The following is a 16,682-nucleotide window of genomic DNA, read 5'->3' on the forward strand; positions in this document are numbered from 1 at the left end:
TCGTTCCCGAAAAAAAGTGAATAATAATGATAATAATAATAATAATATCAATTTATAAATTTCTGTCGTGATACGAAATTAGAGGTTAAAGGAAAGTATGATGTAATTAAAAAATTTTACTCTAAGATGGGATTTATGTAAAGAAAAATCTGAAAAAACTGACAAAATATTTTAAAGGTTTGCCTAAAATCATAATTTCCCAAAAAAAAAAAATTCTCACAGGAAGTAAGAAATATTTCCTGAACCTTGAAAATCACCCATAAAAACAATTAATTCAGGTATTTTTTATAAACTGTACCTAAAAATATTTTACCCATTGTACATCTTTATAATTTTTTCTTAAATGCAATATTTAAAAAAGGTATTAAAATACTCATTTAGATATAAAATTGACACAGTTTAAAAATTTTTCATTTGTTAAATATACTTCTACTAATTTCTTCAATAATGAGAGTCAATAGTATTTTAATTAAATTTTACGTTTAATAATGTCATACGATAAAATATTTTTTTTTAAATAATGAAATTTGTGTATTTGAAAAAATTATTAACAGTGAAAATGTTTTCAAATATTTTAAACTGAGACAAATCATAATGGTAAAAACCAGAATAAAAGTAAATTTGCAATAAAACACATTTAATTTTGTTATCAAGTTACTTAATTAGAAACTTAAAATGTGTTTAAATATTTATGTATATGTTTTATATTAATAAAGATGATTTTAAAACCGAAATTTTTAAAAATTAAAGGTAACAAGACCGGTTGCTGATACGGCCTTACAAATCGTCCATTTTGAATGACTCATTAACAAGAAAAGGGCAGGTGTTTTATCTATACCTGATTCGTAAAGAAAGCCTAACATTTTTTTTATATATAAATTTAATATATGATAAAATTTACTTACATTTTTAATATTTTGAAGCCATGTAATTTAAATTATTTTTAAAAAACAGTAAAATTTTCAAGCACTGAACACTGTAAGTACACCGTTTACATCACAGCACTACATAAAATATGGCAAACTGATCGGAAGTTTAGCAAACAGTGTGACCAACTTTTTGTTAAAATTACAAATGGTGTAACTTGTTTTTAAATTCGTAAAATTATGAAATTAGTAAAGTAAAATTAGTAAAACAATTTTATTTTTTTTGTACTATTGATTTATAAATTAATTTCTTTTTTTTTTAAAAGGACGATAAATAATATAATAAGGACATTTTTTTTAAAATTTGAGTTGGTACCCCTTAAGCTTTTAGTAAAGCTGTCTGCTTCATTATTTTTGTTCTGTTTTTAATTTGACTTTCTAATATATTCTTACAATGGCTGCCAAAAGAGATGTTAGTTTCGTGGTACAAAAGATAAGAGATTTTTTTTTAAAAAAAAAGAATGTCAACGCTCTTAGATTTCGTGATGAATTATCAAGCAGAACACAACCGCCTCCAATTTTACCAGACGGCCCTAATCACAAATTGTCTGCAAATTATTATTACACTAGAGATTCTAGAAGAGAAGTTACTCCTAATTGTATTATTTATGAAGGATGTTCTGTACCTAAATTAGAAGAACAAACTAAAAAGCTGGAATGTGGTAAAAATGCTGTTCCTGGTAAAGTTTACCTTTGGGATTCATGAATTTTTTAAAATCAGATTATCGAATGATTGATTGTAGAATATAAATTAAAATATCTAACATATAGTTCAATTTAAAAATTTAATTTAAATAAATATAAGTTTTTATTATTGTTATTTTTTTTTTTTTTAAGTTTTAACTAGCCTTTACTGAAGTTGAAAAAAATGATCTATATATTTTTATATTATTAATGCCAGTATACTTTTGAAATTATTTAAAAGATATATTTGCGAATTGTATTTTTTTAAAAACAAATTGATATTAATTAATTAATAATATACCCAAATTTTGTTAAGAATATTCATCCTTTTTTAATTTATATGAATTTTAATTTTAATTAATAGGTAAGTAAAAAAATTTTTATTTCCCAAATAAGTTTTTTATTTATTATTATTATTATTACCTAAAGAATCCTTTATTTATCTTAAAAAATTCTGAAATATAAAATTTTTAAAATCTTAAATCTAAATATAAAAAATTATTAACTTAATATGCCTAGATTATAATAAATTCTAACTTTAAATCATTGGTGCTTGCACTTAATGAACAATTTTTTGCATATCGATAAAATGTAAGTACAATAGTTTAAAGAACTTTTAGTTTTTTTGTAAAAGTTTAGTGTCAATCAGATCTCTTAAACAGTGCTTGCTTGTTTGTGCTATTCAAAAGTAACAGCAGCTGATGCGTAGCTCACGGAAGAGTCACTCATTCTGCAACACTGACTCGATTGAACATATTTTAAAAATTTCAAATTGATTTTGTTTCCAAAATTACTGGAATTTTTTAAATAAGCAATGGCCTGTAAATCAATTGAAATATTGGATGGAAAAATCAATTTTTTTTTCAATTAATAAAAAAAAATTATTTAAGTAATAATTTTTTCGGAATTTACCTGAAGAAGTACTCCGATTGGATGTCTGCCGCATATTGTATTACCATATTTTTTCAAGTAATCAGTAAATTCCGTGGGATTTAATTTTTCAATGATATCCATACCCTAAAGCATAAAATATTATGTATATAAAAATAAAATCAAAAAAAAAAAAAAGAAAAAAAATGGTAAATTTAATCGCAATGTACCATTTTATCTAATGTTTGAATTGATTGATGTATTTCTCCCCAACTTTTGTCGTAAAATGTATATCGAAATCGTTGACCCCAATGACAGAAATCAGAAGATACTATAAATAAATTTTGAGGATCAGCTAAATAAGGAGCTAAAATACTTCCATAAAGTGCTTCCTCTTTAGCATTGGTGGAGCCCACTAAAATAGGCACAATAGTAAAATAATCTTTGAATTCAGCCATCACTTTAGCTATATAAGGCAAATGCATTTCTATACTGTGTTCTGCTTCATCTATAGATATACCCATCACATTAAATTCTCCAGTAGCCATTAATTCTTTATGCACTTAACACAAAAAAAATTTTAATTTAGTAATTTAGAAAAAAATAATAAATATAATAAATAATATAATAATATATTACCTTGTTGGTCGACTGTCAAATCATAAAATGGGGTTTCACATTTTAAAGCAGGGCTTAAATAACACCCTGAAAATCTTACATGATGGGAAGGTCCGAGAATAAATATTCTTTTAACAACAGCTGGACTTATCTGTCTGTAAGCAAACGCAGCACAGCTTCCACAATATTGATATCCAGCATGGGGAGCAATTATAGCTCTAGCAGGACCATGTGTAAGTTCAGCCTGGCCTAACCATGTTTGAAGTTGTCGTTCTAGTTCCTTAGCTAAAATTAAAAACAAATGATATCCAACATGATGCAGCAAATTTCTAAATAAATATTATATATTTAAAATACTACATTTTTTAAATTAAAAATTTTTTAAAATTATTAGGGCATTCTTATTAAAATGAATTTTGCACATTATTATTTTTTAAATAAAGTTGTCTAACAATTTTTTTTTAAAAAACTATAAAAAAGTTCATTCAAATAAACATTTCTGTTTTATAAAAATTAAATGAAACAATTAATTTCATTCTCCCCTGGAAAACATTTAAGTAATAAGTTTATTACATAAAATTAATCAGATGATATATGAATATAGGGTCAATGAACGCTTTATTTATACCTGAATCAGAATACCAGCTGTTGGCATGAGTAGCTCTTCTAGTGACCATTTTAAGTAAAATAATGCTAAATAAACTATGCTTTTTTAACAAATAAACTCCAAACCATCACAAATTTTAAAAAAGAAGTAAATATAACAGGAACGCTATGGATGAGAACTTTTACAAGTTACCAACTTTAAATTAATTATGTTTTACTTTCTACTACGTTTGTTTACTCGATGAGTCTGTTTGTTAAGTTTACAAACAAGGAGCGATACAAATTTAAGAAATTACGGTTACAGTAACCATGCACTAGTAGTTATTATCCGTACCTTATCTTTTTTTTTTTTTTTTTGAAATTAAAAAATGAATACCGATAGAGAATTTAGAGGAGGGCCCCAACCTTATAATACGTTGGATCAAAGATATCCCCATCAAAGGCAAGTTCGCGTAAGTATATTAAATAATAATTTTATTTACTTTAGTTCAATTAACCTCGTATTTACATTTTTTTTTTTTTCGACAATTTTAGGAATTAACTCCCGAGGATATTAAAGAATGGAACGATTGCATGAGATCTGGTTTTTACAAAGTTGGAGTACCTTTTGCAGCTATAATGCAGTATATTAATTACGTTCGTAATAAAGGTTTGCCATTCAGAAATTTAATTTTTTTTTTTTTTTTTAATAAAACCCTGATTTGGATTTGAAACAATTGTTTTATTTATTTAGGTTCTTACAGTGCTTTAAACTCTTCTTCTATTTTAAAAAAAGTTACTCTGTTTGGAATTAATTGCTTTTTCGGATCAGTGTTTTATTCACCAGTTTGTTATTCTAAACTTCAACAATCCGTTTTGGCAAAGGAAAAAAAAAGACAGGAATTAGGGGCAGATGGTCCCTTTTTTTCTAAAGGGACTACCAGCACCTTCGAGTAAATATTTGAATACATAATAGTGAGATTTTGTAGTAAGTTTCGCCTATATTTTTATAACGTAATCCTATTGTTTTTATAGAGACGCAACAAGTTCACAAAGTAATTTGGATCCAAAGTTTGAGGGTTTGGATAGTGATTTCTCTCATTTAAATATAGATGTAAATTCTTCATTTGTTGAAAATATAAAATATGATGGTAAATTTTAAATTTATTATCTTAAAAAATATTCTTTTATAAAAAAAAATGTTAAAGACTTTTTGAAATTACTTTATCTAATTTAAATTACAAAATCATTCATGAATTTTTTAGAAACACTATCTGGTGAAAAAAATGATACATCGAAACCGTTAGAAATGACTTATGAAGAATTAAGAAGAAAAAACAGAGAGAATTATTTTAGAAATAAAGTATTGCCATACACTAATTATAATTCTCCTCAAAGGTATATAGTATGATAGAAATCATTTTTTTCCACTTAATATTAAATATTTGAAATATAATGAAAAATTATAATTTAGTATTTTTGCAACACCTTAATTTAATTTTATTAATGCAGGGAAAAAAATTTATCGGAATCATCGACTGAAAAAATACCAGAGAAAAGTTATGAATCCAATTTTGTAAGGAAGAAAAATAAATATGGAGATGATATGGAATAATATTTCTTTCATTTTTATTAAAAAGCTAGTATTTATAGTATGGTACTGAAATATTGAAATGTAGACTGAACAAAAAAAAAAAAAATTATAATAAATAGATTTTTTTTTTGAAACATTTTCATTTTCAGTTGTTTGTATTGGAAAAAATTTAATTATATATTTAAAATTTATCTTAATAAAAACAATATATACACATTTAAAGTAATGTAAAGTAATTTTTTAATCAAAGAAAAGAAAAACCGAATTGAAAATTTGATCTCACCCGAGTTAAATATTTAAGTAAAAAGTAATTTTCGAGTCTATACTTATATTTTAAAAGTTTGATTTTTTATTTAAATTATATTTTTAAAAAAACTAACTAACTAACTCTTTTCTAGATAGATACCTCTTAATATTTATAATCGAATAGTATTTACTTATCCTATTAAATTAAACTAATTATTTACTAAAACTAAAATTTGTATTGGATATTTAATTATGTTAGTCAAAAATAGAATGGCATATATTATTTTAAAAATAGAAATACGAAAGAAAACGAATCTTACCGAAAAAAACCGATGATTTAACCAGTTCATATTCAAAATATTATTCCCCCACGTGTATATGTATTGGGTACATATTCAACCATTTAATGAAATCTTTTATCCGTTATAAATTATTTAATTATTAATCCTTTAATATTATTATTATTATATTATATGGTTTTAAACGATGGTGGTGGACAAAAGCAAAAAAATTTCACTCGTCAAGTTAAAAGTAAGATATTAAAATTTAATACTTACAAATGTCGTTATATATGTTGTTATTAACTACTGTCATGTTAATCACTTCAAAAACTAAAATTATTTTGTTATAAATAAAACTTCACTAATAATAAAACGAGTTTTAGTATATTTTATTAATAACCTCCGAATCCGCACTTAAAAAATTTTTACATTGTTTATTTACAGGAATTATTGAATTCAGTTTTGTCTTCATCAAATAGGACATCAAAAATTATTCAAAAATTTGATGATATAATAATACATTCGGACGTACTTTTTTACACGTGGAAATTGCTAGCTAAAAATTATATTAATATCAAAAACAGTAACGATATTTATGCCCAAAATGTTATCGAATTGTTAGAAAAAATTTCACCTTCAAAATGTGATTCAAAAGAATACAGCCTGGGATTAGATTGTACTTAAACATGTTCATTTTCATTTAAAAATGCCTTTTTTGCTTTATTTACTAATTTTTTTTACAAAATTTTTTTTTATGAATTTCTTTTAGGTAAAGAAAAATTTGTTTTAGACGATTTATTGTTAAATAAATATATTGGAAAAGTATGGCAATCGTTAATAAATAGAGATTTTAAATCGCCTGATATTCATAAAAAAGTATTATTTTTGTTGATGGAAACATATATAAATAGAATAGATAATGCAGTTTTCTTAACTGATTTTTTAATGGGATCAATGAATATTAAGGGAATTATTAGTATTTTAGCACTTGAAGGAATGTCAAAGCTAATGCAGAGATCTAATATGTGAGTTGCAATGAATTACTCATAAATATTATAATTAAATAACTATAACTAATTTTTGTATTTTCACAGAGAATACCCGAATATTTATGGAAAGTTGTACACTATGTTCGAACCGGATATTTTACACAAAAAATATAAATCAAGATTGTTTTTTTTGGCTGATATTTTTCTATCATCAATGTAAGACTTTTTTCTTACTTAAAATTCTTAAATCACTAATATGCTGATCCTTTTTTTTTTTTTTTTTTTTAATAAAAAATGTATATTTAAAGATGCTTACCTGAATCTATTGTCGCTTCTTTTATTAAACGAGTTGCTCGTTTAAGTTTGATCAGTGCTGCACCAGATATAATTATGATGTTAAAATTTATAAGTAATTTGATGATAAGGCATCCTGGACTGAAACGTCTTGTAAATCATCCTGATGTAACTGAAGGTACTGCCAAATAACTTTTCAAATTCTTAAAATTGACAAAGTGTAATCCTATAATAAAAAATCATTTTAAATTACGATTGTGTTTTTTATTTTTCAGTTTCCGAGGATCCTTTCATTGCTAATGAAAATGATCCTACAAAAACATGTGCCACATCGAGTTGTCTTTGGGAAATTGTTTTGTTAAAAAATCACTGTTTGCCAAGTGTGTCTTCTGCTGCTAAATTTATCGACTTTAATTTACCATCAATCGAATTTGATTTAAGTGATGTTTTAAGTAATAATTATGAAAAGGTAAGTCTTAACAATGTATTATAAGCTTCTCGATAACCCAATATTATTAATTAAACATTAATTTTTAATAAAATTTTAAATATCAAGTTATTGTAAATATTTTACAGATATTCAAAACAGAATGTAAAAAGAAAACGGATAAGCCAAGCCTAACTTTTGAAAGACCACAAAACTCGATAGCCAAATTAAAAGATGATAAATTATATAAGCTATGGTCCCTAATTGTGTAAAAATTCAAAAATACAAATAATTTTTTTTTATTGATATTTTTTTAAATAAAAGAATTTTAAAAAAAATTAAATAATAATAATAATAATATTACTTTTATCCTTTTCCACGATTTTAAATTAATAATGATTTCCCTTTTCTTTTTTGATTCCTCCATCTAAAATAGAGAGAGAGAGAGAAAAAATGAGACCTTAATATAAAATTTAATTCATTAAACTATTTATTTCATTGATATTTTATGCCATATAGAGTGCATTTTTGCAATTTACTTAGTACATATTATTTACCATCGTATAAATTTTTGAGTAATTTAATTATTATTATTAAAATTATCAGAAAAAATTATTGAATTGATTGATTGATTTGATCTCAACTATGATGACTTATTTTTTTTAACAACAAGTCATTCTATATAAATACTATATATATATATATATAAATAAAGTTCTTCGAACGTGATTCGTACATGTAACATCGGGCCTTAGGACGCCATTTTGAAAAATTTAGAAAGCAAAAATCAGTCTTTATTAAGCAGGGCTCGAGCTCTTTCTGTCAATTTTCGAACTCTACCGCGACTGCTGACAGTGTAAGAAGGCGTACCAACTGTAGAACTTGAGCTATCCTCGTTATTTTCTGAATTTGTTGTATAAGGACTATCACTTTCAATAGCATTTCTTTTTCGAACTTTACTCGACCTTGTCTGTCGAATTGTACTTGTTTCGCTGTTATCTGATTTATTACTGTTTCTTTGTCTTTTTTTCCCCCTTCTAAAAGAAAAAAAAAAACAAAAACAAAAATAAATAAATTTTTACGCATAATTGTAGGGGGATTAAAATCCCTTTTCGTTTTGTTTTCAAATCATCTAACCTTCGTATTATTGGACTGCTACTATCACTACTACCGTCCGATTCTTCAGAACTTTCATACGAATGATCTTTATACTGAATACTTTGCTTTCCTCTGTTTCTTGTGCGTAACTAATTAACAATAAAATTAAGAGTGAATCGTGAATTGCGATTAAACAAATACGACTACAAATATAATTATTAAAAATAGCACAGCAGAAAAATTTTTTTACCGTTCCATTTGGCTTATATGTATCATCAGAACTTTCTTCTTCAGAGCTAGAACTGTTTGAAAAATCACTATCGCGTAGTTTTTTCTTTGAGGTTTCTTTATTATTAGAATTATTATTATTATGATTATTTTTAGCATACGAATGACCGTTCATTTGAGCTTCTAAAACACAAAATGCAATGCAAGAATGGAAAAAATAAATAAATAATAAAAAAAAAAAATTCGAAATTCAAATTCGATTTATGGCACCCACCATTTTGTTTTAAATAAGTGTTTCTTAGGGTTGATAATTTCAAATGTTCATCAACGGGATCTTCAGATTCTATATCGGATTCTGAAAAACCGTTTTCTTTGGAAGGTCCGGGACGACTCAAATCCTTTGATTGTGCCTTCAATTTTTGAGACCTTAATTCTTCGAGTGCCATTTTCCGTCTTTTAGTTTTCCATTGAAACATTATTTGCTTCATTCTATCCTCGAACATGTTTGATAATCTAACGGTCATTGAAAAAATCTAAAATAAAATATTGTGTCACGTCCATGAATTTCTATACATTTCCCCCCCCCCAAAAAAAAAAAAAAAAAAAAAAAAAAAAAAAGGGTTTAAAATAAGTTACCCTAGATCTTTTATTAGTGTTGTAATTTTTGGAATTAGCAAATATTAAACGAATATCTTTATAAAAATCTTTCGGAGAATGGTAATTTCCTGCTTGAAGCTCTTCTTTGACGGTACCCAAATCCATGGGACATTCTATCACCTTTTGATTAAAACGAAAAATAATAATTTAATTTAAAAAATATGCTAAGCAACCAACAACAACAAAAATCAAGTCTTTACCTTTAAATAATCTGGATGCTCCGTAATATCAACAGGTTGTCGAAAGGGAAAAGAATCCGATCGATCCCACATTTCTCTCAATAATTTTTCACAGGCTACTTTCCAATCGAAAACAGGTTTTTTATTACTACTACTACCACTAGGCCCGGGACGATCTATGTCGTGATCACTTTCGGCTTCACTCGGTGATGAATAATAAGTATCCGTCAATTGATGATAAACAGCCCCCACGTCGGTTTCCACTCTGTCTCTGTTTTTTTTAATTAAAAAAATTTTTATACGGACTCGAATAATTATTAAGTTCATTAAATAATATAAATAATAATAATAATAATACTTTTTTTTTTTTTTTTTTTTTTTTTTGTTTAAAACTTACGAAATGATTCGCATGCACAAATCCGTAATTATTCTAGCGTGTTTAACAATTTGACTGTGAGCTTCGTTAAACTTTTCCGCATTGGTTGCCAAATATCGAACATCAAATTGAACTGCCGTTAACCTTCGGTAAAAACGATTTTCCAATCGTGCCTAAAATAAAAATTTTTCCATTCATATAGTATATATGTTTATTTTACTTGTAAAATTAACGTGAAATTATTAAAGTGACTCTTACTTACCTTAATGGTCGAGAGATCAATGGGATATTCTACGGACATTGCATACGACGGATAATGATTAAGATCGACGGGAGCGATAAAAGGCTCGGCGATAGCAAGGTTCATGACTTTATTTAGTCCGACGATAATTCTACGGCAAGTGGCATCTCTATCTCCATTAGGCCATTCGTCTGAACGAGGGCAGTACAATAGTGCTTGAGTTTCTTCCGGAAGAACAGGTACTGAAGCGCCGGGCTCTAGTGGCGGATGAGAAGGATCAGGTGGCTCCATGTCCCACGGACTCATGGGTTCGTCCTCACCGTTGTCCCAACGTGTCATAAATGATAAAAAGGGACTTTCGGGTGCTGCGGGATCGTGAGGCCTTTTCGCAACTACTTTTCCTTCCCACCACGAATCTTCTATCATACATCTAAACCTGTCTCCTAAAAAATAATAATAAATAAAAAAATTAAACCATTATAAGAGCCTAATTTTTTTGATATTTGAAAATATGAAATTTAAAAAAAAAAAAAAATAAATTTACCTGGCTTCCAATTTCTCTGAATGGCAGTGTCGTACGTTTGTTTTAACACTAAAAAATCAATAACGTCAGGCATATCATGATATTTTATATTAAAAAATTCCCTAGAATCAGATAATGAGCCGGAATCATTTAAAACCGCCAGTCGAAGACAGCACAGCCGTGGAGGTCTGATTTCATATTTTATTCCCACTACCTATAAAAAATTAAATAATAATAATAATAATAAGGTTCACTTTTGAGTTTTATAAATAATTTATTCGGGTAAAAATAAGGTTGTAGAAAACATTCGGTATTTACTTTAACTAAAACAGGTTCCGGGAGCTTGAGTTTTGAAAGACCTTGTCGCCCAGCTATTTTATACACTTGTTTTGCTCGGACGGCTTCTAAATAATAAATATAACCCTGATAAAAAAACATAATTTCGTCTCCCATTTGAGGGTAATAAGGAGCTTTTCGAGGCACAACTTCAGACAACCACTTTGGAGGTTGAAATTCAAATGGAACCTCTCCAACACCATTGATTCCCTAAAAAAAAATTACATGTGTAAAATTCCTCATTCATCAATAAATGCGATACATTAATAAAAAACGTTTATACTAACCGGCGGTGGATTTGGTTCTTTAGTGTCTTTAGCTTTCCTTCTGGGAGGAGGAGATGGAGAAGGAGAAATTTTTCGTGGTACACGTTTTCTTTTTGATCTTTTAGGGGGTTCTAATGAAACTCCGTGATCGGCAATCCAATCAGAATATTCCGAATTTTCGTCTGAATCTGATTCTGATCCCAAATCTGAATTGGCGAAAGAATCTGACATGGAAGAAGTTGATGTCGAAGCAGATAGACTAACATTTTCTGAATTCTAAAGGCAAGTAAAATTACAATGAATAAAAATTACGTAAAAAAAAAAAAATTTTAAATACTTAAATAAAATAAAAATTAAATTCAGTATAACCTCTATTATATTCTCTTCTCTGGTTGCACGTGTTTGATAGGCTCCTCTGCGCCTCCCCTTTCTTTTTGGTCGATCATCTAACACAGGTTTGGGTGGAGTTTCTTCTCTAAGTCGACTTTCCTTATTAAACTCATCCATTTCTTCGGCAGCTATTGCATCACTATAAAAAAAAAAAAAGGTATGTTAAAATCTTGAATTAAAAAAAAAAATTAATTCATTGTCATTTAAATTTATTCTCACAGTTTCAGTCTTGTTTGTTCAAGAATTCTTGGAGGCAAGGGCTTTAATAAAGTTCTTGCTTTCCATGTCATGCAAGAACCACTTTCCCAATCACCGCTTGAAAATCTAACACCTTCTCCATCCCTACGTACAGATCGAGAACTTCCTAAAATTTTAAATTAATTTAAGAAATGTTTTTTGAAAAAAAAATTGAACTCTATAAAAAAAAAAAAAAAGATTCTAACCGAAAGAAGATTGCCTTAAATTTGACTGACCATACTGACGATTTACTAAAGCTTGAATCATGTGATCTATATTAGATCTAGGGGGCTCACTTGGTAATCCTTCTAAAACTTCTTGCTGCCCTTCATTACCAAAAGCAACGTTAGGCACAAGTTGTTCAATCTAAAAATAAAAAAATTTAAATTTTTTTAAATGTGCAACAAATTATATGAAAATAATAAAACATTGATTGATTGATAAACAAAAAAGTTGAAAAAGCTTGTTTAGAGTATAACATAAAATAAATATTTAAAATATTACTTTACAATCTAATTCGAAAATACACTTACTTTACAATCTTCCCTTCCTGGCACCAATTTTTGAAGATCTGGTGAGTAGGGGCATCCGTCAACATCTACTAAAAAAGGAGGGGGCATTAAATGAGGAGCTGTTTGAGTTTGCTCGTCTAGAACACCAAGATTAGCATCTCTCACAAGAGGCCTATAATCCGTGTGGAAAAATAGTTCCCGAGGTAACTATTAACAAAAACCAACAATTCGTCATTTGTACACCCTTATTTAATAAAAATGTATAAATTATATTTGTATTTAAATCTTGTGCTTCACCTTTTTTAATTTGTCGCTACCAGAACCAAAGCCAAAAACTAATATGTGCCCATGAGAGTCTGTGGCTGCAAACATGGTTCCATCAGGAGACCATTTGGCATCAAAGACTGCACCGTGTCCTTGACCATCTATACTGTTTTGATATTGCATTAAATCAATTCCACGAGTGATATCCCAAACACATATTAATCCATCATGACCGGCACTCAACATTATACTGGGATCAAAAGGATGAGCTTCTAACACAAACACTTCATCTCGATGTGCTTTTAAAATGTGAATTAATTTCCCTGTAATTATATAAAGCTAAATATATAATTCTGCTAAGAGAAAGAAAAATTATTTTGAAAAAAACCTTTAAATCTTGAACTATGGTTAGGACTTTATTGAAATATTAATTTTATATTTAATTACCTGAGTGTGAATCCCATACTTTAAATGTAGCGTCATGCACAGCTGTTACTATGTATTTATCTGATCTATCCCAACAAACCATCGAAACCCTGGGCTTTAACTTTCCATCTTCTTCAGTAACAGGAGCCCTATTAAATAAATTCAGGAAAGCATACAAATACAATTAATATTAATGTTATCAAAAGAAAAAAATTTTTGTAATAATGTGATACGGTTAAATGAAGAGTAAAAATATTTTAGAAAATTATTAAAAGGGAAATAACTTAAATATAAAAGTTTTGAATATGTTATTTTAAAAACTCACCCTGGTAACTTTGTAGTCATTTCAAGGCGCAAATTTACCCATTTCTGGCGTCTAAACTGCCAAACTAATGCAGTTCCATCTTTTGAGCCGGAAACAAATCTTAAACCTTTATGAGCCCATTGAATTGAGTCGACTCTATCAGAGTGAGCTTCTATTTCAAATATTCTGGTAGGTCCCTCACTTCCATTCATATTGTATATTCTTAAATAAGTTTTAAAAGTTAATAGAAGAAAAAAAAAAAAACATTATCTCTACATTCAAAATGTAATAACCTAAAATAATTCACATACCTAACATGATGATCACCACTTCCGGCAGCTAAAAAACTACCTCCTGGACTAAATGATGAACAAATCATTTGAGCTCCTCCTGGCCGCATTTTTTCATTATAAATTACAGGACGACCTCTAAAAAATTTAACCTTTAAATTAAATACAATAATTAAAAATCATAAATGATGTTAAAAATTATTTACTTACTGAAAAGTGGTTTCTTGTCCAATCGGGTGATGATTGTACACCCAAAAAGCAACAGAACCGTCTGTGCTTGTAGATGTTAAATATCTCAAATCTCCCGAAGCCCCAGGACAAAAATTGACACCTAAAATAAATATTAAATATACATATATCAAAGACATATTTTTTCGTGTGAAAAATTTTTCTAAAAAATTAAAGTTGGCTTTTGAAAAACATTCAAAACTTTCATTACAACCATACCTGTAATCATTCCTGTGTGTCCAAGTAAAACTGCCACAGGAGCAGTACTTTGTAGGCACCAAACTCTGAGCACTCTATCTAAACTTCCAGCTGCCAGCAATGTATTTTCTACATTAACAGCCATATCTGTAATTTCCGATGATGCTCCTCTAAGAGTTGCTAGTAATCTACCACTTATTGTACTCCACACTTTTACTAGCAAATCATCTGCTCCCTAAAAAAAATTATTTTATGCAAATTTTTTTGACCTAATAATATAAAATTTTTTGAGAGGATTATGGAATTCAACATACTGTAAAAACAAATTGACCAGTTCTATCAAACAAAAGACAGTATACTGCAGATAAATGACCCAAAGTACGATTATGAAGTTGTAAGTGGCTAAAAAAATTTGTTTGCATTGCTTGTTTTCTGGTAAAAGGTCCTGAATTTCGGCGCCCTTCCAATAATCGAACTAAAAAATTGAAAATTACTTCTTAAAATAATTATAAAAATATCAAATTAATAATTGTAACAAATTAGAAAATTTGGCATGTTTTTAAATTTTTTATTAAAAAAGAAAACAAATGCAATTATATATTTAGATATAAATAAAATGCATGCAGGGATGTCTTGGTTAATTATGTGCATTGTGCTTTAATAATAAATGAAAATCGATAAACTATGTTATGTTACCCATATGATGAACTGATTTAAAATCTGCTGCATCAGAACAAGGTTTGCCATTTCGTCTAGCTGAATAACGAGATACAGGAATCGAATGTGGAACAGATGAGATTCTTAATAAACTTTGCCTACTAGCTCCTAGTAAAGATACAATTCCTGGCACACTGGGAGGAAACTCTTTATCCAAAATTGGACAAATTCTGTTGCATATTGCTAATAAATGATCTGGACCAATATGCGGATAGTTTACAGACTAAAAAAATTCAAACAATAATTATTAAAAATATTAACCAGTTTCGACATTATTTTACTTAATTTATTATCTTACCAATTGACTGAACGATTGGGGAAATTTATTTCCTTTCCAATCATATCTTGGTGGTAATAACTTATTATATTCCAATTCTTCAGTTAGAGCCTGAAAATGATGTGATACATTAAACAAAAAATTTATTAGAAATAAAACCACTGGTACCAGTAAATCCATAGTGAAACCATTTAATTAAAATTTCCTTTTAATTTAATGTAAATTTAAGAGGATTTAAAATTTATTTGACATAACCAATCAGTATACAAATAAGATTCTAAAGAGAAAAATTTCAAAGGGAATTTCTTAACTGTTGCTCATTTATAGAAAAATTTTTTTTAGAATTAAGAGGCGGTTAAACTAAATTTAATACAACATTTACTTACTTCTAATGCCTTAGTACATGGTCCTCCACTTAAAAACTTAGCAATCAAAAAATAAAGTTCTGAAAAAAATTACAAGTTAAAGATAAGCAATAACTTCTAGTTAAGTAAAGTTTGTTTACGAAATTTCTCAACAAAAATTCATAATACCTGAAGCTAAAAACGACTGATGATCTGTGTTAGAAATTTCCATCACTTTAAGTAATTGTTCAAGTCACAAAAATTAAGCTCTTCATTGTTATTTAAATATTTTCTTTGCTCCCATTTTAAATAACAATAATAATAAATGTCAGGCCATTATTTCAATATGGCGGCGATGACCACCTCGATCAACCTCGAGTTCGAGTGTTTAGCATTAAGATAAGCTTTAACATATACTAAAAAAATAATACATAAAAAAAAAAATCTTTTTTTAATTCTACAGCATTAAAATTCTTTAAATGAAAATTTTATCTCTGTCATATTTAAATATTCAATACGAATTTTATTTAATTTATTAAATAATCTTAAAATATTTATTAATAAAATGAGCCAAAATTTTTTTTGTTTGAAGAGAGAGAAACCTAAATTTTACTTTTGAATAATTTGCATAATTTTTGGAATAAAATAATAATTTTAAAAATTTTTAATGTCATTTTTCAATAACTAAATGTTATTACCAAAGCCCAACAACAAGTACATAATGTTAAAATAAATTGAAAGCATATTAAAAATCATTTAAATTTTATTTTACTTAATTACAACAGATAAAATAATAATAATAATAATTTTTTTTTTTTTTTATAAATAAATTGCCATAACATATAACTAGACTAAAATTTAAAAGTTACAAAAAAAATTAAATTTTTTTGTAATATTTTCTCACAAAATTTAAAATTTAAAAATATCTCATCATTATTTTTACATAAAGCAAATATGTACAATTTAACAATATTTTTTTTTTTTTATTAACTTTAAATACTGCTTCAAGCAGTAATAAATATAAATTTTGTTGTGTGAGAAAAATTGACAAAATCAACAACAATGCAATACAACACG

The 16,682-nt window shown here is 27.3% G+C and overlaps 5 protein-coding genes across 5 annotated transcripts; 3 read left to right on the plus strand and 2 right to left on the minus strand.

The window, feature by feature from the left end:
• Window positions 1-1,320: 1,320 nt before the first annotated feature.
• Window positions 1,321-1,632, plus strand: Phum_PHUM458950 (NADH-Ubiquinone oxidoreductase B14.5A subunit; the record flags this gene model as incomplete). The annotated part of the gene is made up of 2 exons (XM_002429956.1): window positions 1,321-1,472; window positions 1,497-1,632. The coding sequence occupies 2 exons, from the start codon at window positions 1,321-1,323 to the stop codon at window positions 1,630-1,632; spliced, it is 288 nt and encodes a 95-aa protein (XP_002430001.1).
• A 656-nt stretch (window positions 1,633-2,288) lies between these two features.
• Phum_PHUM458960 (uncharacterized protein) lies at window positions 2,289-3,775 on the minus strand (the record flags this gene model as incomplete). Its single annotated transcript, XM_002429957.1, has 5 exons — window positions 2,289-2,429; window positions 2,523-2,627; window positions 2,711-3,042; window positions 3,120-3,383; window positions 3,727-3,775. The coding sequence occupies 5 exons, from the start codon at window positions 3,773-3,775 to the stop codon at window positions 2,289-2,291; spliced, it is 891 nt and encodes a 296-aa protein (XP_002430002.1).
• Window positions 3,776-4,072: 297 nt separating this feature from the next.
• Window positions 4,073-5,298, plus strand: Phum_PHUM458970 (uncharacterized protein; the record flags this gene model as incomplete). The annotated part of the gene is made up of 6 exons (XM_002429958.1): window positions 4,073-4,156; window positions 4,239-4,353; window positions 4,438-4,636; window positions 4,719-4,771; window positions 4,949-5,081; window positions 5,196-5,298. 6 exons carry the CDS (start codon window positions 4,073-4,075, stop codon window positions 5,296-5,298), a joined length of 687 nt encoding a protein of 228 aa, XP_002430003.1.
• A 711-nt stretch (window positions 5,299-6,009) lies between these two features.
• On the plus strand, window positions 6,010-7,786 carry Phum_PHUM458980 (nucleolar complex protein, putative; the record flags this gene model as incomplete). Its single annotated transcript, XM_002429959.1, has 7 exons — window positions 6,010-6,054; window positions 6,249-6,480; window positions 6,574-6,829; window positions 6,899-7,009; window positions 7,102-7,265; window positions 7,363-7,556; window positions 7,664-7,786. The coding sequence occupies 7 exons, from the start codon at window positions 6,010-6,012 to the stop codon at window positions 7,784-7,786; spliced, it is 1,125 nt and encodes a 374-aa protein (XP_002430004.1).
• A 515-nt stretch (window positions 7,787-8,301) lies between these two features.
• Window positions 8,302-15,837, minus strand: Phum_PHUM458990 (WD repeat domain-containing protein, putative; the record flags this gene model as incomplete). The annotated part of the gene is made up of 26 exons (XM_002429960.1): window positions 8,302-8,551; window positions 8,652-8,761; window positions 8,863-8,957; window positions 9,115-9,373; window positions 9,477-9,617; window positions 9,698-9,947; window positions 10,074-10,225; window positions 10,315-10,736; window positions 10,838-11,030; window positions 11,135-11,362; window positions 11,440-11,694; window positions 11,788-11,947; window positions 12,028-12,172; window positions 12,252-12,411; window positions 12,579-12,764; window positions 12,855-13,144; window positions 13,269-13,396; window positions 13,573-13,773; window positions 13,863-13,979; window positions 14,052-14,172; window positions 14,289-14,502; window positions 14,582-14,727; window positions 14,964-15,207; window positions 15,283-15,372; window positions 15,648-15,706; window positions 15,795-15,837. 26 exons carry the CDS (start codon window positions 15,835-15,837, stop codon window positions 8,302-8,304), a joined length of 4,659 nt encoding a protein of 1,552 aa, XP_002430005.1.
• Window positions 15,838-16,682: the final 845 nt, after the last annotated feature.

Source organism: Pediculus humanus, genomic scaffold (assembly GCF_000006295.1).
Source record: "Pediculus humanus corporis 1103172108238 genomic scaffold, whole genome shotgun sequence".
Lineage (NCBI taxonomy): Eukaryota > Metazoa > Arthropoda > Insecta > Psocodea > Pediculidae > Pediculus > Pediculus humanus.